Raw genomic sequence first — 20189 nt, forward strand, 5'->3', positions numbered from 1 at the left:
CTGAAGCTTGCTGCTGTTGGAAGAAAGGAGAGGTTTAGTACACGAAGAGAATCAAACAGAAATTACCTGTGTGACTAAAAATTTGGTGACTCGTTCCGGCAAGCGGCTTTTCTCACTGGACAGAATCATTTCCAGCATGTCTCCGTGGAGTTTCTCCATGACAACAAAGACTCTTTCAGGAGTTTCAAACATGCATTCAAGATTTACGATTCCTGGATGATGAAGGTTCTGAACATGGAGAATTATTTTGTTATTTTAAAACGTGTGTAAATGTTAGTTATAATATCTTCATATTTCTACACAAGATTAAGGCTTATTAATTAATGTTGCGGTCCCATCAACTCTAGTTTGTGCCAACGCACAGCAGCAGCAGGGAGCAGCACCAATCTTCATGCAGTGTGAGAAATAGTCATAATAATCCTCACTGGAAGCCAATAAACCCGGGAAGGTCTGTTTTTCCCATTTATGGAATTCCCTGGAAACACATGATGGGATACCAGCCTAATTAACTAACCGGGGAATTTTCTGCAGTGCATTGACTCTAACAGTAGGTGGCGATATTCTGTGCCCCCATCCCCGAGTGGGTAGCCGGCTTCGTGAGTCACCACATTCACAATTAGAGAGGTGGAAAGTGGAGGAGGGAAAGGGAGATGAAGGGCTGATGTAACAGTGTGGGGGTCTAATCAAACATCCCACCATCGTGTGCTAGGCTGTGGGCTGGTAGACATGCTTTAGCAAAGTATTAGATAATGATGTCATTTCTAGTGGGAGGAGAAGGCTGTATGGAAACTAATACAATGCAGGCAGATAATTGAGCAGCTTCACCTCTCGTCATGAAAACTAGCATCATTGCACAGAGTATTTTCTTTATTAGAAATAAATGAAATGTCAATGGAAATGCTAACGAGTTACACAACAATGAGGAAAAATATCAAATAGTAGGATCTCAATCAGAACTTTATATACAGTACATGTTTTCTATAGTAAATTAGCTCAGGATGTTATTTATTCAGATGTGATCTTTTAAAATATATCAGATACAAGAATTAGTTATAGCAAGATTTGGCTCTGGTAATTAATGGCAATCATATCTGAAATTTTAATCTCAAATGGGACGTACTTACCACTGAAACATCTAAATAAAATTAATTTACCGGCTTTTACTAACACCTAATTTTCCAGATAAAGTATGGCAGATGCGCAGAATTGTCCCAACATGTTTGTTGGTTCTCCACCCCAGTAAAGCAAAGAAAATGCTGCCTTCCCACACTCTGAGACCTCTTAATTGCTTCGTAGTCCTTAAGTTACATTTTGAAATGTGGGCAGTCTACAGTTCTGAGTCAGTATGGTTATGTAGACAAACATGGTAGGTAATTATCCGCTGCACGAAAGAGCTTCAATTAAGTAAACGACTAGTTTTTTTTTCTTTAATGGTGACATTTGAAAGGCTATAGTTGGTCTAACCAAAGAGACTGAATGGTGGTACGACAGGCAGTATTCGTTTAGTATTATGCCCTAAAGATAAGAGACTTGATTGCACTGGATCTCACTCATGCCTCAAGGGCATACTCACAGGAAATATGTGTACTTCTCTGAAGTGAAGCTGTCCATAAGTGGTGGGAACTGACGAACTCCCTTACACCACACTGATGGTCTTCTAATATATCGAGCCATCAAATGACTTTTCCGCTCTTACTGAATGTCTCCAATCATCAGAGATATTCAGAGAAACAGCAGAAAAACTTATAATGAACACTCAAAAACATATACGAGGGGTGATTGATAAGTTTGTGGCCTAAGGTAGGAGTCAATTTCAGAAAACCTAGCAGAGTTATTTTTCAACATAGTCCCCTCCTACATTTACATACTTAGTCCAGTGGTCGTGGAGAATACGGACCTCCAGAAAGTGTTCACAGCAGAGGTGATTGATAAGTTCATGGCCTAAGGTGGAAGGAGATGAGTTATACAGCTCTCCTTACGTGCACGTGCAGTTCAACTCTTTGAGTGATAGTGCAAAAAGTTTGAAGTTAATAACTCATCTCCTACCTTAGGACACGAACTTATCAATCACCCCTGCTGTGGACCACTTCTGGAGGTCCAAGAAGCCGACTTCTACAAAGAAGAGATCCGTATGCTCCACGACTGCTGGACTAAGTGTGTAAATGTAGGAAAAATAAATGTGCTAGGTTTTCTAACATTAACTCCTTCTACTTTAGGCCACGAACTTATCAATCACCCCCCTGGTAAAAATGATAAAATTGCTTTTAGAAAGTAAAGGTGATAGTATCAAATAAGACAAAGAGAAAAAATATCTTTTGCTTGAGGTCAGCAAGGGATGACTTAAACAAGGCTGGTGGGACCAGAAAGACGTGTACCTGGACCCTTGGGACAACATGGAGTGTTACGGTGGGACCAGGGCCAGAGGAAGTAGACAGATGCACTGACATCTGACCACCGACACCATACACCACTCCTATGCTTTGACTCTACATGTGTGTAGGCCTATCTCTCACCCTAATACCTCCAGCGACAAAACACTGCACAGATGGTCAGCGATAGCTTGTTGCTGAATGGAAGTCGCTCTTAATGGGGTGCTACCAAGTAAACCAAACACCCCCAACTTCAACAGTTTAATTTCCCACAACAAACATCTTTTGTGAGAGACTGACAACTACACTGTTCAGTAATAAGTGGTACTAAACCATGTGCGTGCATTTTTTTTTACAGGTAGAATATAGCTACATAAATTCATGTTAAATATGTCCTTTTCAGTCAACAAATAATTTTTATCCCATCAACACAGGCAGAAAATGGTTATCTATTCAATCAACCATGCTAAGATAAAAAAGCAAACCGTGAAGATGTTGAAAGCACTTAATTTGCATAGGAAACACTGGCGGTTATCACTGAATTTGTGCTGTAAGAGACATTGCTTTGCCTACCTGAAGGATAGCAACCTCGTTGCGTAGTTGGCTCTCCTGCTTTGTGGGGAATCTCATTTTATCTATCACCTTAATTGCCATATCCCTCCCAGTCTTCCTGTGCTTCCCTGCAAACATAAAACAAAAATTCAAACCTTTATTCAGAGAATATTTATCATTGCCACCAAAAAAAACAAGTCTTAGTGGATTAATTTCTACTTGCACATTTGTATTGTTGGTTTTAGGATCACTCTGCATACTAACAGACTGGGGATCTCTGCAAGGGGGAGTCACAAATACTCTATGCGCTCATGACACACTTCTGCAGGCGAAGGAACATAAACATATAAATGTACATTAATACTCCATCACATATAGAAATGAGATGTCATGCAACTTTTTCTACATCACCCTATGCAGTCAAAAGTGGAACAATCAAATCCAAGTCTAACATCCAATCTAGAGGTTTTCACCAAGATCCTTGCATCAATTGTGGGTTGCTATGGCTGCAACCCAACTACTTTTAGGATTACATTCTTCATCAGTTGATCAAGGAGAATGACTGATTGAAACCAATTTTAAAGATTTCAGAGGAATCATTTAATCGGATTCAAATGAAAAGTCTGGGATTTGTGTTACAACTTTAATGGTGTGACTTTAATAATCATATCCTTCCAAACTAGTAAGAGAACTTTTAGTAAGGGCTGCTTGCAACAATCGATTTTGTTGGTCAAATATAACTTATATTGTTTGTTCATGTAACAAGTAAAAAGAGCACCCAATATGATAGGTGAAACCTTCAGTAATTGCTTTAGAAACAGAGAAAGCAGACAGCGCAATACAGGGCAATACAGCACAAAGCTGGGCTGAACATGTCCCTACCTTAGAACTACCTCAGCTTTACCCATAGCCCTCTATTTTTCTAAGCTCCATGTATCCATCCAGGAGTCTCTTAAAAGACCCTATCGTTTCTACCTCCACCGGCAACCCAATCCATGCACTCACCACTCTCTACGTTAAAAAAAACTTAACCCTGACATCTTTTCAGTACCTACTTTTAAGCACCAAGCTTTCTTTAGGTATGTAGATAAACTCACCCTGACTTTCTGCTTCCTTGATTCTATTCTACTGTATATTCTCTCAAAGTCAGCCAACAACATAGTCACTGACTGGAGTTCTCAGCAGAGTGATTAAGTGTCCTGCTATAAGTCACCAATAAAATCCAACTAAGCCTTGTTGTCCTTTCCTACCCAGAATTTATTCTCATCCCAACTAGTGTTAAATTGGTCGGGTCCTGTCAACTCCTACGAGGCGTGCATGGTTAACTTCCAGCAGGAAGACTAATGTGGGTACAGCTTTGTCAGTAAATGCTCAAACAGGGAAGTAGCAACTGGAAGTAATCCGAATTTAAGTTTCACTTAAGCTCTGCATTATGGTTACATTCGCTGGGCACTGAGGTATATCAAGCTACTGTAGCTGAGATGATTCCAACTGAAAACACTGCTTGGGAAAAAGACTGCAACGTTGACCAGGAGTGCAGTGTGACTTACCCCCGTACACTATTCCAAACTGTCCTGAGCCCAGAACCTCGTCAGCAAAGATCTGGTATACAGAGCTGATGTCCTGCAATAAAAATAGCATGAGATTAAAACCAAACGCACTGCAGTGCATTTGTGTGATCATCTGTACCATCCCCTCCCAACCACATGTGGCTGTTGAAGCATGAAATGGGGGTTTCTGCTAACAGTCAAACACACCAATATAAGGCAGCACGAATGCCAAGACTAAACATCCACAACGCATTTATCACCCGAATGACATGATAGCCAGGTGGCTTCTCAAGGTTACTATACAGGAAGCTACTGTCTTACAGAGGATATTCACTGAAAATCTAAAACTTGACAGTGATCTCAGTGTTAAAAGTGCTTTGGATGTTGACTTAAATATTACTCATCAAACTTTGGCCGCAGTGTTGAAAGACCCATACACACACCCAACATGGGCGCATGGGAGAAACTGATGGGAAAGGAAACTAAAGATTGAGAACTGCTAGGCTAACATGAAAACCCACATTTGTTTAACAGTTGAAGTCTTTATTACAGAGGGTTCCAGCTTTTGCACCGTGGAGATATATTTAGAAGACTTTGTAAATGGATATTACCCACTGGGCCAAACAACTATTTTAGATAAAACGAATGAGGATAAAACCTGGCAGAAAAGGAATAGACGGAATTAGTAAACTCTGCACTTGGAACTTGTGGATATGACCTGGGTCCTCAGGCAATTCACAAAGGTGGCTAGGGCTTTGAGGGCTTCCACTGAATCCCAGGACAGGCATTTCCATGGTCACCCATCACTCTTCTCTCAAAGCCATGAAGGCCCTCAATAGAACTTTCAGTTTAGACATTAGCTCATTTAGGAACGCAAATTCACAGGGACAAGGGAAGAAAATCCAACAAACATACATTTTTACACTTATCAGGATGGTAGCAAGGCCAGTGTTCTTTGCCAGCCACTAATTCCCCTCAACAAGACGATTGTGTAGTAAATTAGTAATCATGATTGATCTGCGTACCATGCTAACACATCAGTGAAGCAGATTAATTTTACACTAATGCAGTTTCCATCGCCGTAACCCAGACGAGTTGTTCACAGAATTCCAAATAATTTGGAAAAGAGAATTGTGACTTTCACAGCTGACACAATAGAATTTCTCTGGCCTGTCGATCCTTCTTTTCCTTTAAAATTGCACAATTTTTTTTTCAGTGAACAAAGCGATTGTAAAGAAAATGCAAAAGACAGGGTCTCAGTGCCCTTGAAGGAGGTAGGAATGGGGCTTCAGTGAGTTTCTAAGGACTGTGGAACTTCGAAGATGTATGGAAACAGAGCACGGGAAAGCTGGAAACATTGCTCAGTGAGCCACACACTGAATCATCAGGATTTCAGAACTTTCACTCAGCAAACTGTCAGCAATTTACTATAGCTATTACTTATCCCTCATCAATTAAAACAAAATACTTCCTAATTGTTAAATACGGTAAAATGGAAATGCACCAAGGCAGATGAATACAATCAGTGACCCAAAAGATTCTGCAGATGATGGAAATCTTGAGGAACACACACAAAATCCTGGAGAAACTCAGCTGGTCAGGCAGCGTCTACGGAGGTCAATAAACAGTGGCCAATGGTCCAGCAACTGAGGGCAAATATCACTGTTATCCTCAAGGTGTTCCTTCCCTCCAACAGCTTGCAAATCATCCTCGGGCAAGGGTCACATGAAGCCATGGGACCAGGTGGTGGGTAGTTGTACGAGCAGCTGGTGCACATCACAAGTCCTGTTTATGTGACCACTGAGGCCAGGCAATCTCTGAAGAATATTCATAATGACTGGGGTCGGCCATCTTGTAAAGTCACTTCCCAGAAGCGCCAATGACAAACCACTTCTGTAGAAAAATTTGCCAAGAACAATCGCCATCGTGGAAAGACCATGATGGCCCATGCCATATGACACAGCGCATAACAAACAAACAAACACCTTGGCTGTAAAATTTCCAATGCAAAACGGAAGTTATCATGCGTGAAGCAATCAACAGCATTAATGGGGAGGAGCTGCAAGAAGTGGCTCTAATATTCATCAGCTTCTGCTCATAAGACATTACTCAGAATACAGTTATAAAGGTCCTGGATAAATTAATGCTTTGCTTTCTGCTGGGCAGAAGATACATAAGAAGGACAGTTATAAGGCTATTTAAATGGTTCAGTTCAAGTCAGTTAAGACTGATTTGGCATCCATTAGTCTCGAGAGACCATGGATTTGTGCCTTGGAAAATTTCCAGGGCGCAGGCCTAGGCAGGGTTGTATGGAAGACTGGCAGTTGCCTATGCTGCAAGTCTCCCCTCTCGACACCACTGATGTTGTCCAAGGGAAGGGCAAGGGCTGATACAGCTTGGCACCGGTGTCGTCACAGAGCAATGTGTGGTTAAGTGCCTTGCTCAAGGATACAACATGCTGCCTTAGGTGAGGCTCGAACTAGCAACCTTCAGATCACTAGACCAACACCTTAACCACTTGGCCATGTGCCAACACAATGTTAGTATCTGGCACTTAACTGGTCTCCTTCTCTGCAGCTGTTACTTTTTATTTTGCGTTATGGGTTTAACTTCTTCTTGATCAATGCACTGTGTAATGATTTGATCTGTATGAACAATCTGCAAGCAAAGTTTTTCCACTGTATCTCAGTACGTGACAATAATGAACCAATTCCAATACTGCAACATGTGTTCTAAAGAGCTCTGCTCAATTAAATGCAGAAATTGCAAGCACTAAGCAACAAGAACACATGATCTAAGTTCAATGAATGGAGTTGTAGGTGAGCACGCAGCAATGCTGCTTACCTCTGACAAATTATTTTGATTTTCAGCATAAACAGTCACGGAAATTTTCTTCTAGACTGATGCAGCTTTTACTCTGCACTCCAGTATTCTCAGTCACGTGCTTCAAATTAGGCACAACTTCTGCAAATCTGCTCCATCATTCATGAACATAATGGTGTTTCCGTGTTCCCACTCCTTTGCATAGCAACGCTCAGCTCCCTCCTGACAAGCCAACTCCCAATGGAAGTTTGGAAAGTACTGGTAACTTATACATAGGACAGATCTTAAAGTGTAAATTTAGCACAAAATGTTAGGCACAAGGCCCGCAATCACAGTTCAGCTGTTTGTGTGTATTTTCACATTTGTGATCATTTCCCTGTGAGACGTGCAAATGAATAATATGCTGATGACTTCGTAAACTTTAGGCACAACAATGGGCCATAGAAAAGATAATGGAATAATTCTGAACTTCTCTCAAGCCCTGAACTTCAGTAAATTAGTAGTCAACAAGATCAGTTTTTCAGTAAAAGTTTTGCTGACCTTGCCTCTTGGACCACAATTTCCTTAAAAGCTGTGAGACCACAAGTCTACTTCCTCACCTTGGAGTTACAAAAGTGGGCCAGATCAGCAATCAGGGTAAAGGACATCGGACCTTGTCATCTCATGACTTGATTCCCCAGAGCATTTTAATAGTTACCGTAGGAGCATATTCCAGAGAAGGACCACAGGTAGATATGACTCTCAAAATCTCAACATTTCTGACTGAGATTTTACAGTACCGTGCAAAGGTACATAGCTGGACTTTTGCACAGTACTGTATTTGGCAACGTGGAGTGGAGAGTGAGTTTGTAAATCTGGCAGGAGCAAAGGATGTTGGGAATGGCGAGGGTAGATCGCTGCAGGAGGGGTGTGAGACAGGTGGCAGAGGATGGCACAGGTGCAGACCACAGCCAGGCAAGGCCATTTGATACCAAACAATTGGTTTATTGATCATTATGGAATGTCTCCCTGGTGCTTCCCACTCCTTCCCTCTCCCCGCCCCTTTCTTCCCCAATCATGGTTCTCCTCTCTCTGTCCCCTTCCCACTCTCAGTGAGCAACAGAATCTGGTATATCATCACTCACATATGTAATGAAACTTGTTTTTCTTTTGCAGTAGCAGCAATACAGTGCAATACATGAAATTACTACAGCGCTGTGCAAAAGTGCGTGTGTCTCTGCCTTTTTCCCAATACTATATGTAGATAGATGTTTTAGTTTGACAGAATATTTCAATGATGCACAAGGCACAAGATGGGCTTTGGCCCATCGAGTCTATGTCAGTGAGTTTCTTCACCTCTTATCCTCCTTTCTTACTTGTTCCCCACTGCTTTAATTTTTTAACGTATTTTTTATGTTGTTTATTAAGTGCCTCCGGCCTGTGGCATGAAGTTCCACATTCTAAATTTACTGGAAACCATCTTCTTTAATTCACGGAGTACTGAGAGTGGCGAGCAGTACTCCAGCTAGTACCTCCTTCAGTTTGAGGTACTTTTTGGTTTGTATCTCTTGCTTTTATGGACATTAATTTACAATGCTATCAGTGTATATATATGATCTTTTCTTTCAGATTTTTACATTTCAAATAGTCTTCTTTTCCAATTTATTTAAACACATCACTTCACACTTGCCCATTCTCAAGTATTCCTGTCACACATCTACCCAAACTGTTACCAACTGCAACTTGTCATGTCCCCACATTTGGTTTTATTTGAATGGAAACTCAAAGCAGCTGCAGATGCTGGAAGTCTGAAAAGTAGACAGCACCAGAAGAACCCAGCAGGTCAGGCAGCATCCATGGGGAGAGAACCAGATGTAGCCTGACCTACTGAATACTCTTTTAGAGCAGATTAGAATGCTGATTTCAGTAAATTCATATAATCAGATCATTCTTATTGATCAGTGATCATCTTGGGGGAAAAAACTTCCTGAATTCTATATAAAGGCATGCACTTCTTTGAACATATAAGTGTGTAAAACAAAATGTTAAAAAAGAACCTTAGGATGATCCAAGGGCTATTAATCCTTTGTTGTTATGTCCTTTACTGTAGATTCAAGCTACTTATTGTGTTTTAGACCAGTCTTCCCAATCTTTTTTACGCTATAGACCCCTACCATTAACCGAGGGGTCTGTGGACCCCAGGGTGGGAATCCCTGCTATAGACGATTTGGCTGCTAAATTCCCAGTTTAAAGTTTTGTATATTATTGAAGCCCTTGAGGAAGAATAAAGTCCAACTTACCACATTCTCCTGAACTTGACAGTTAGATACAGAAATGCTGAGAGATAGGTCTTCTGTGGAAATAATAGGGAGAAGATGTAATTAATGGAATGTTGGAATTGAAATTATTATCCAGCAGCATAAATATCATTTGAATTACTCAAGATAAACTTAACTTATACCCACATATGTAGGTCACTCTGCCAATTTGTTTATGCTTTTTTTTCAAATATTTCACACAAGCCTCCTCCCATCTAGCAATCTAACCCCATCAGCATATCTTTCAACTCCTTTTGTTTGCATTAATCTAACTTCCTCTCAAACGCAGCAACTAATTACTTGTAATAATTCATGTTAAAAATACAGAAAAGTGGTTTGGGGATGCTCAAGATCTATACTGGCAACTGGAAATGCTGTTAACAAATCAAACAGCATCAGTGGGAAGAGACACAGAACCAGTTTTTCTGAGACCTCAGGTTCTGTCAAAGACTCTTGAATATGAAACATTTAACTTTTCTCTGACCTCTTTTTTTAATTGAGATACAGCGCTGAACAGGCCATTCCAGCCCTTTGAGCCACACCGCCCAACAACTCCCGATTGAACCCCAGCCTAATCACAGGACAACCCACCAAGTGGTACATCTCTGGACTGCAGAAAGAAACCGGACCACTCTGGAGGAAATCCACGCAGTCGCGGAGAGAACGTACAAAGTTCTTACAGGCAATGACAGTACCGGGCTACTGATACTGTCAAGTGCTGTGCTAACCACTATGCTACCGTGCGGCACAGTTTCTTGACCTGCTCAGTACTTCCAGCATTTTCTGTTATTATTAATTATTCCTGAGTGCCACTGAAATAATTATTATTTAAAAAATTACAAATTACATAGAACTGGAACCCGTAGTTTTTATCCTGACAAATTAATTTGCTTTCTTACAGAAATTATCTCCTGGGGGCTGGTGGGTGATGTCTCCCCAAGATCCTATCACTAGTAAGAGCAACTAAAATAGTAACATAATTACAAGCACCTTTTATGCAGTAAAACATCAAAGCATTTCAGAATGCCAATGATTTTAAGCCTGTAACTCTGAAAACAGGAACTTGTATTTCAGATCTACAATATCTGTAGACTACTTAAAGGCCATTTCATGGCAGTTACATCTGTAAGTATTAATTGCGAACAAGTAGACTGGAAGATTGAATTAAAATGTAATTGTATGGGCATGTGCGATTCAGTAAATAAATGAATAGGAATGACAGAACAATGCAGATAATAATATGGAGGAAGTTAAAATTAGTACAATATGAAAGTCTGCCAAGGGCAGGAACTTGGCAGAAATAACTGGGAGTAATGGCACCTGGAAACAAAGACATGTTATTCAGCTGCTAAAGTGGTTCAATTATTCTGGCAGTCAAAGAATCCAAAGGCCTTGACTAATAATCAGCAGTATGGAGTTCAATTCCCACCATTGCATCTGATAAATTTAAATTCAGTGAACTGGGGAATCATTGCAAAATAAAGAGATAATATCAGTCATCATCAAGTGAATGGACAAAATGTCTGGACCTGGTGTTAGGTAACGAGCCTGGCCAGGTGACCGACCTTTCAGTGGGTGAAAAGTTCGCGGAGAGTGACGATGGCTCTTTAAGTTTTGAAATAGCTACAGATAGGCTAAGGATGCACCTTGCAGGAGAGTATCGAGCTGGAGCGAGGCACAGTGAGAGCCTGAGGCTGGATCTAGGGGAAGTTCATTGGGAACATCTGTTTTGGGCAAGTCCAATCCAATTTGTGGAGGGTGTTTAAAAATAGTGCAGGATAGGTATGCTCTGGTCAGAAGGAAGAACAAGGATGGCAAGGTATGAGAACCATGGATGTCAAGCGTGGTGATGAATTCAGTCAAGAAGAAGAAGTATGCAAGGCTTAGCAAGTTGGAATCAAACAAAACTTGAGGATTATAAAGAAACCAGAAAAGTACACAAGGGAATTAGGAAAGCCAGGAGGGGCCATGAAAAGTCCTTGGCAAGTAGGATTAGAGAATCACAAGGCCTTCTTTTCATACATCAAGAGCAAGAGGAAAACTAGGGAGAGGGTAAGAGCCCTTGGGGTGAGTATCTGCTTGGATGCAGAGGACATGACTGAGGTCCTTATTGAGAGCTTTACCAAGAAGGACGGGGAAGATAGGGTGATCAGTGCCGAGCCTATCAGAACATTAAGGTGGATAAATCTCCAGGGCCTGATGGGATTTACCCCAGGTCAGTGAGAGAGGCACGAGAAGAGATTGCTGTGCTTTGACCAATATCTTCATGTTCTCTCTAGCCACAATTAAGGTCCCAGTGGACTGGCAAGTAGCTAATGCTGTTTCATTATTCAAGCAGGGATCCAGGGCTGATCCTGGAAATGAAACACTTCAGTGGTAGGAAAATTACCGGAGAGAACTATTCGGGATAAAGTTTATGAGATAGCTTGAGGAGAGCACAGAAGACTGGCAAAGAATAGAGTCCATACATGGCCTCCTCTACTGCCATGATGAGGCCAAACTCAGGTTGGAGGAGTAACACCTCATATACCGTCTGGGTAGTCTCCAGCCCCTTGGCATGAACATCGAATTCTCCAACTTGCAGTAATTCCTTCCTTCTCCCTTCCACCATCCCACTTTCACTCTACCTCCTCTTCTAGCTGCCTATCACCTCTCTCATGATTCTGCCTTCTTCTACTACCTATAGTGCTTTCCCCTTTCATTCCTTCTTCACCTTTCCGGCCTATCCCCTCCCCCACCCCTTGATCTTTTCTCTGATTGGTTTTTCACTTCGCACCTTCCACTCTCCCCCCACCTTCTTTATAGGCCCCTGCCCCCTCCTTCTTCAGTCCTGATGAAGGGTCTCGGCCCAAAACGTTGACTGCTCATTTCAACGGATGCCAGCTTGTTGTATGTTTTGATTTGACCACAGCATCTGCAGTGTACTTTATGAATAGAGCATGATATTGTTCAGTTGCACAAATGGGCGGACAAATGGCAGATGGAGTTTAAACCAGACAAATGTGAAGATTTGCACCTTGGTTGGTGAAATTTAAAGAGACAGGACACTGTTAAGGGCAAGATCTTCAACAGTGTTGATAAGCAGAAGAATCATGGGGTTCAAGTTCACATCTCCCTGAAAAGGACTACACAGGTTAATCAGATGGTTAAGAAGGAATATGGCAGGCTTGCCATTATTCGTTGAGGCATTGAGTTCAAAAGTCAGAAAGTTATTTTGCTGTTTTGTAAAACTCTAGTTAAGCTGCATCTGCAGTACTGCATACAGTTCTGATCCCCCTATTATAGAAAGGATATAGCGGCTTTGAAGAGGGTGCAGAAGAGGTTAGAGGGCATGTTCTATAACGAGAGGTTGGGCAAACTTGGGTTGTTTTCTCTAGAGCCGAGGCTGACAGGAGATCTGATAGAGGTTGATAAGATTATGAGAGGCATAGATAGAGTAGACAGACAGCATCTTTCTAGAGGGCAGGTATTAAGGTGAAGGGTGTAATTTCCAAGGAAATGTGAGGGACAAAATCGCACTGCCTGGGGTGGCTGTACAGGCAGAAACATCAGGGACTTCTAAGAGATGTTTAGATAGGCAAATGAGTGTAAGGAAAATGGAAAGATATGGACATTGTGTAGGCAGAATAAGTAAGTTTAGCTATTTGATTATGAACAATTGTTTCAGCACAACATTATGGCAGGAGGGCCCGTCCTATGCTCTGTGTCTGAGATGGGATCTTGGTGTAGAGGTAGAAATTAAAAAAGAAATCTTGCAAGCAGAGACAGAACAGGAAGAAAAAGGTCTTTGGAGAAAAGTACAGGGAGAATGTCAAAGGCAAGTTTTCTTTTTAAATACAGAGAATGGTGGGTGTGTGGAACACATTGCCAGGAGAAATGGTAGAGGCAGATGCGTTTGGGATATTTAAGAGACTCTTAGATAGGCACATAAATGATGGAAAAATGGGGGGGGGGGGGAGGGCAGGGCTCTGTAAGTGGGAAGGGTCAAATGGTCAGCATAACACCATAGGCCAAAGGGCTTGTACTATCATGTTCCAAAAGACAAAATGAAATTGATAAATTCAACACGTCTGTTGGCAGGTAGAGTGGAGAGAAGAGTAGGCAAGACAGAGCATGAGGGAGAGAAAGGCAATACCTGAAACTCTCATGCTTGCTATTATGTCTGAGGGGCTGCAATGACGGCGTGTTCCTCAAACTCACAGTGGGCATACTTGAAGCAATGTAGAAGGCCAAGGTAGAAGTGAGACCAAGAGTTGGAAGGAAATTTTAGGTTGCAGAAGGTTCAAAGTTCAGGGGCACTCTTGTGGAGTGAATGGAGATGACTGGTTTCTCCCAATGCAGCCAAAGTGGAATTTCTGCCTCACCTGGAGAGTGTGTTTGAGACTCTGGGATGTTAGGAAGGAAAGATAGAAAGGAAACTGGTGTTATTGCAGTTCTCTGGGTAAGGACCGCGTGGAACTGGAATTGGAAGAGTAGACCGGGGAGTTGATGAGGGAATGGTGTCGAGGGAAAGCTTAAAGCGATGTGGAGAACAGGGAGTCCGGTGGTGGAATGATGTTGAACGGTGTACAAATTATGGTGGATCGGGGGATGTTGAAGTGGAGGCAAGTACAAGGGAAACCCTGTCCTTAATCTTGCTGGGAGCAGAAGTACAAGAAATAGAGAGGATGCCACTGATGCTCTGTCAACGATGGTAGAGTGGGAGCCACAGTTAATAGAAAATGATAGACATCTTAAAGTGTACCAGTCTGGAAAATGTCAATCATGAGAAGACAGGAAAAAGACAGGTAAAGTGGAAGAATGGAATGAAGTTGAAGAAAGTAACCTCAGGCTAAAAATATTTATTATTGTTTAACCTGGCTACAGTTCAGCCTGAATACCATGGTCATATCCACTAACTCGGTATTATCTTGCAAGTCATAAGAACAGTTCTTGACCAGACCTGTCAATCCTCTATGACAATGTGATAAGTGAAGTGGGCCCTTAAAAACATTACCAACTAAGAATTCACCTTCAAATCACATACCATGGTCACTCTTTCCTTGTCACTGAGTGAGAATCCTGCAAGGCCCAATAAGACTGAGGGTGCCATCACTACACAGAAATCAATTATCCAATGCATGGACTTCTCGAGGATGCCGGGAATTGGGCAACAGAACTGGACCCCGCTAGTGACACACACATCCCAAAAAATGACAAAACAGCAAAGATGAAGCAGAACAGGAAGGAGGTTAGTTTAGAGACTGAAATTTACATAAAGGACAAAATTAGTTTCAATATGAGGGCAATGTCCAGGAGGCAGGAAAAGAGAAATTTGCAAAGAACAGAGTGTTGTTAAGCTGCAATCAATGAGTGGGAGAGAAGTAACTGGAATTAAAGTGAGTCTTTAGTGATAAAGGAAAAAATCAGCTTATTCACTGTTTAATTATCAACCAACCACGACTACTGATCTTGGAGTGTCAGCTTGAATCCCACTAATACAGCTGGGAAATTTAAATAATGAAACAAGCAGCTGGTATTTGTAATTGCCAGGAAGAAAATCCAGATTTAAAAAAAAAACATATCTGATTCACTAATGTCCTTTAGAAAAGATAGCTTGCTGCTCTTACCCACATGTGCTACATGTGCTTGAATATCAAATGTACTCCTAAATAGTCTAGCAAGCCATTCAGCTCAGAGAATTAAATGTTGGCTTTGACAATAATGTTTAAAAACATTTTCAGTACATGTATTTAGGAAGATATAAAGTCAATATGGTATAGCAAAGTCATGGGGGAAGTTAGGAACACAGAAAACCTACAGCAAAATACAGGCCCTTTGGCCCACAAAGCCTTACCTTAGAACTATCTAGGCTTGCCCATAGCCCTATATTTTTCTAAGCTCCACGTATCCATCCAGGGGTCTCGTAAAAGACCCTATTTATTCCGCCACCACTGCCAGCAGCCCATTCCACACGCTCACCACTCTCTACGTAAAAACTTACTCCCGACATCTCCTCTGTACCTTCTTCAAAACAACCTTAAAACTGTGCCCTCTTGTGCTAGCCATTTCAGCCCTGGGGAAAAGCCTCTGACTATCCACACAATCAATGCCTCTCATCATCTTGTACACCTCTATCAGGTCACCTCTCATTCTCCTTCGCTCCAAGGAGAAAAGGCCGAGTTCACTCAATCTGTTCTCATGTGGCATGCTCCCCAATCCAGGCAACATCCTTGTAAATCTCCTGTACACCCTTTCTATGGTTTTCACATCCTTCCTGTAGTGAGGCAACCAGAATTGAGTACAGTACTCCAAGTGGGGTCTAACCAGGGTCCTATATGGCTACAACATTACCTCTCGGCTCTTAAACTCAATCCCACAATTGATGAAGGCCAATGCACCGTATGCCTTCTTAGCCATGGAGTCAACCTGCATAGCAGCTTTGAATGTCCTATGGACTCAGACCCCAAGATCCCTCTGATCCTCCACACTGCCAAGAGTCTTACCATTAATGCTATATTCTGGCATCATATTTGCCCTACCAAAATGAACCACCCCACACTTACCTGGGCTGAACTCCATCTGCCATTTCTCAGCCCAGTTTTGCATCCTATCGATGTCCTGCTGTAACCTCTGACAGCCCTCCACACTGTCCACAACACCTCCAACCTTTGTGTCATCAGCAAACTTACTAATCCATCCCTCCACTTCCTCATCCAGGTCATTTATAAAACTCACAAAGAGTAAGGGTCCCAGAACAGATCCCTGAGGCACATTACTGGTCACTGACCTCTATTCAGAATATAACCTGCCTACAACCACTCTTTGCAAGCCAGTTCTAGATCCACAAAGCAATGTCCTCTTGGATCCCATGCCTCTTTACTTTCTCAATAACCCTTGCACGGGGGACCTCATCAAACGCCTTGCTAAAATCCATATATACTACATCTATGGCTCTACCTTCATCAATGTGCTTAGTCGCATCCTCAAAAAATTCACTCAGATGTGTTTAGTCAACTTGGAAGTAGAGAGAAATTTCAAAGGATGGAAGAGCCTGCAGATGCTGAAATCAGGAGCAACAAACCAATGCGGTAAAGCAACTCAATGGGTTGAACAGCATTTGTGGGGAGAACAGAATTGGCGATGTTTCAGGTTGAAACCCTGCACCAGAATTTTGAAACCACAGCATCTGGTGTGTTTGGCTGCATAACTCCAAGTGGCATGGATCACTGCGCTTTTAAAGTGAGCTCAACTAAGCTAAGGATTGAAAATAAGTTCCCATAAATGAATTGTTATAAAAGTTATAACAAAATTACCACGTGGATAAACTTCAAGACTCTAGAGAGAGGAAAGAAGATTGTGGGTGTTGGCTCACAGATGTAAGGATTGAAACAACTTAGAGAAGGGGGTATAAAATGGAAAATGACCAGCGACAGTATTTTTGTGCTTAAAGGTGGAGACATTAACAAGTCTGTAAATTCTGTTAATATCAGTTGTCTTTTTTCATACAGAGATGGAAAGATTTTAATGAATGTATTAATGGATGGGGGAGGGGTGTGGTGAGATCACTGAAGGGCTGAGCAGAGCCAAGTTGCTGAGGAAGGATGAAGTGGAGGCGAGTCGCTAACGAAGAAAAGGAAAAGCTGATGAGATCAGCAAGTATTAACCCAAGTGAAATGAAGTTGGGTGAAATGAGTCACTTCTACATTCAACATTTTTTCCCAATTTTGCACTCTCTCCAAAATTTACCATCCTTCTAATTCATAGCAAATATATAAAAATGGAAAACCAGAGCCTAAATGATTGTTGTGGGGCATCGTTGCCATTGACTTGAAAGAAAAAATCATCCTCTACTCTAAGCAAAAAGGTAATGGAATAACAGTAGTGTCTGAAGCCTGTTTGGCCTGTCTGACATAACTCAAATGTCTGCCTTGTCCTATATCCATTCATGTTTTAGTCAATGAAAGTTTCTCAGACACTATGATTTAAAATTAACCATCAACTGTACAACAAATTGGCACATAGAATGTCTAGCTCCCTCCAAATTTAAACTTGCAAATAATTTTCCTGCTGTTATTCCAAATTCATGATCGTGAATTTTTCTGACAAATCCATATCGAATCTTGTTGAATTCGTGAAAATTCAAGTTCATGGAATCAACTGATGATACCACCAACTGCCCCACCCCCCCCCCATCACCAACCTCCGTTAACCATCCAAAAACTTTTCTGGATTGGGCTGACATAAATGTACTTCACAAACGTTTTTATTCTCTCTAGTTGACATAGTTTTCCAAATATTCGGCCTTTGCATGGATTCAAACAAATTCCCAGTCACTGACATTAAGTTCTTTGGCTTGTAATTGACTTGCTCCTTACTTCATCTCTGGAAGCAGGGAGTTCAGCCCGAGCTCTGCATCCATCTTTAAAGAGCTTTGGGGTTAGAGAATGTTCTCATTACCAGATTCTAGTGAATTCTACTGCACTATGCAAATAAAGGTCAAATTTGTTTGCTCTTGCTTCCTTCCTCTACATGTTTCTTTTGTGGCTTTGACAGAGCTCTGGAAGAAAATATATTTAATGCTCATTTTCTCCGGTGGAGGAAGTGGTGTGTGTGGACATAAACCAAGAAAAAATAATAAAAATTGGAGGTGGCAGCTGATGGAAGAGAGAAAAACAAAACAATATCAAGTGAAGAAGTGAGAACAGCTGCCATTCATTGAAATGTATTAAACTATAGATATTTCTGTACATTGTAAAATGTGCTTGTTTCAATTCAACTGGCCTGAAGACCTGCTTCAGCATTCGTCTGGGAGTTGGGCCATGCTATCATCATATTTGGATATCATCTTCAAAGTTATTTCCTGTTGCACAACTGAATTAATGCTTGGTAGGTGTGTGTCATAGTGCCAGAGGCTCCCCAATGGACCAAAGTTCAACCTTCACTAAGCCTTTTATTTGGTAAACTTCATAAACATTTGATTCCAAGTACAAAGCAACTATTTCTTAAAGAATAAGTTATTGGTCTCATCAGTTCTGCCAAACAGATGCACAGTAGAAACCTGGCAGCTCCCTTGATTAAAGAAAGTCAAGTTATTCCACTGCCATTTCCATGCTCTTTCAGTTAGCTGATGAGTGCAAAGCAGAGGGGAATATTGCAGAAAAATGATAAGCATTAAAACAGTGTTCTGTGCTACTCTAGAAATGGGCTATGATAAATGTGAAGCATAAAATGTAAAGTATTCTAAATGGAGGCAGCAGTAAATAAAAACAGAACACTTTAGAAGGTCGAAAGGCTTCTGGAGGTGTTTATTGTCACTTCCACGATCTCAGATCTGATGTTAACCTGTTACAATTAAGGCTGCTGGACAACTTTGCCTGGTTCAGTCCAGCCTGAAGCAGCTAAGCGTCAGCAACATCAAGTCCCACTAATTATGACCAACACTGTGAGCCAGTGACTTGAACGTGCTAAAGCCAGAAATGCATCTTGGCACGCTGAGTGCCCAGCATTTGCTAGGTCCACAGTTGGATGGAAAGCAAAAGATCTCACTTTTCCCTTAAGGAGCCATGCGCTCACACAACAATCATACACCACTCACAGACAGTCCTACAATGATCAGTCCTCAAGGAAGGTGCAGGAAATAGATTACAAAACCTCACAACGCTGAAAGCAATCCCTAGATCAACCCTGAACTGTCAGTCCTTCCTCTATTCCTCTCTCCCATCTGCCTTGTAATATTTCCCTTCTGAACATGCAAAGCATTCTGGATCAAAATAACTTGACAGAATGAGCACACAAAATCAGTCAAATTCTAATTTCTCTCCCTCAGATTTACCACTTCTTTTGGAAAAGCACCAATTATCCTTCAATTACTTCCTGTGCATTTTTTTTTACGCTCCAGATTCCAACATCTGCAGTCACGTGCGTCTCCTTCAACTGCATCTTTCGTGAGACCCTGTTATTCAGCTCAGTCATTACATTTCCTCAATGTCAAGTTAAACTAAAAGCATCTGGTTCAATTAAAACCAGCACTGCATCAGCACCCAAGATACTTTATTTCCAGAATCTTCAGCTACTCAACCTGCTCTCTCCTTGATTCCCCCTCCAGCTCAAGCACCAGCTCACTCAATGGCATTTTTGTAGCTTCTACAATTTCCATACCATTCCAGTTAAAAAGATTGGTTTTTGGTTCTGCGAATACAAATAATTCAAGATAAAGCCCACATGCTTTCTTTGAATTACCTAGAACAATACTGCATCGGGAAAACAACAGAGTGAAAAAAACACAAGGGCAGATATTTGCCCTTGGTTGCAAACATTCAGTATGTAATATGTAGATACATGCTGTACTCTGCTTCTGAAATTCAAGAATATCACAAGGCTCAGCAGGATTGAATTTTGCAAGGAACAAAATGCACCAGACATTGTTATATCACAAGTTTGGTGCATGTGAACTAGGGTTAAATTTCAATACTAAATTGCCTTTAAGGGTTCTTCTCTTCTTTTATTTCCTACGAAGTTATGCATGGAGATGGAATGCAAATCTGTCACTGGACCAAATGATTTTCTTGTTTGGCAAGCTGATGTAAGAGTGATCTGACATGAACAAACAAAGAGAG

General features: G+C 41.4%; 1 protein-coding gene across 1 annotated transcript in view; it reads right to left on the reverse strand.

Annotated features, from left to right (window-relative positions):
• The window catches only part of prkd3 (protein kinase D3), a 358247-nt gene that overhangs the window by 7932 nt on the left and 330126 nt on the right, over positions 1-20189 (reverse strand). Inside the window, exons 14-17 of the mRNA XM_059985651.1 lie at positions 9574-9626; positions 4472-4544; positions 2943-3049; positions 67-228 (exon numbers count right to left, since the gene is read on the reverse strand). Coding sequence (XP_059841634.1) covers positions 67-228; positions 2943-3049; positions 4472-4544; positions 9574-9626 — 395 coding nt within the window. The remainder of the gene's footprint in view (positions 1-66; positions 229-2942; positions 3050-4471; positions 4545-9573; positions 9627-20189) is intronic.

The sequence above is a fragment of the Hypanus sabinus genome, chromosome 12 (genome assembly GCF_030144855.1).
Source record: "Hypanus sabinus isolate sHypSab1 chromosome 12, sHypSab1.hap1, whole genome shotgun sequence".
Taxonomy (NCBI): domain Eukaryota; kingdom Metazoa; phylum Chordata; class Chondrichthyes; order Myliobatiformes; family Dasyatidae; genus Hypanus; species Hypanus sabinus.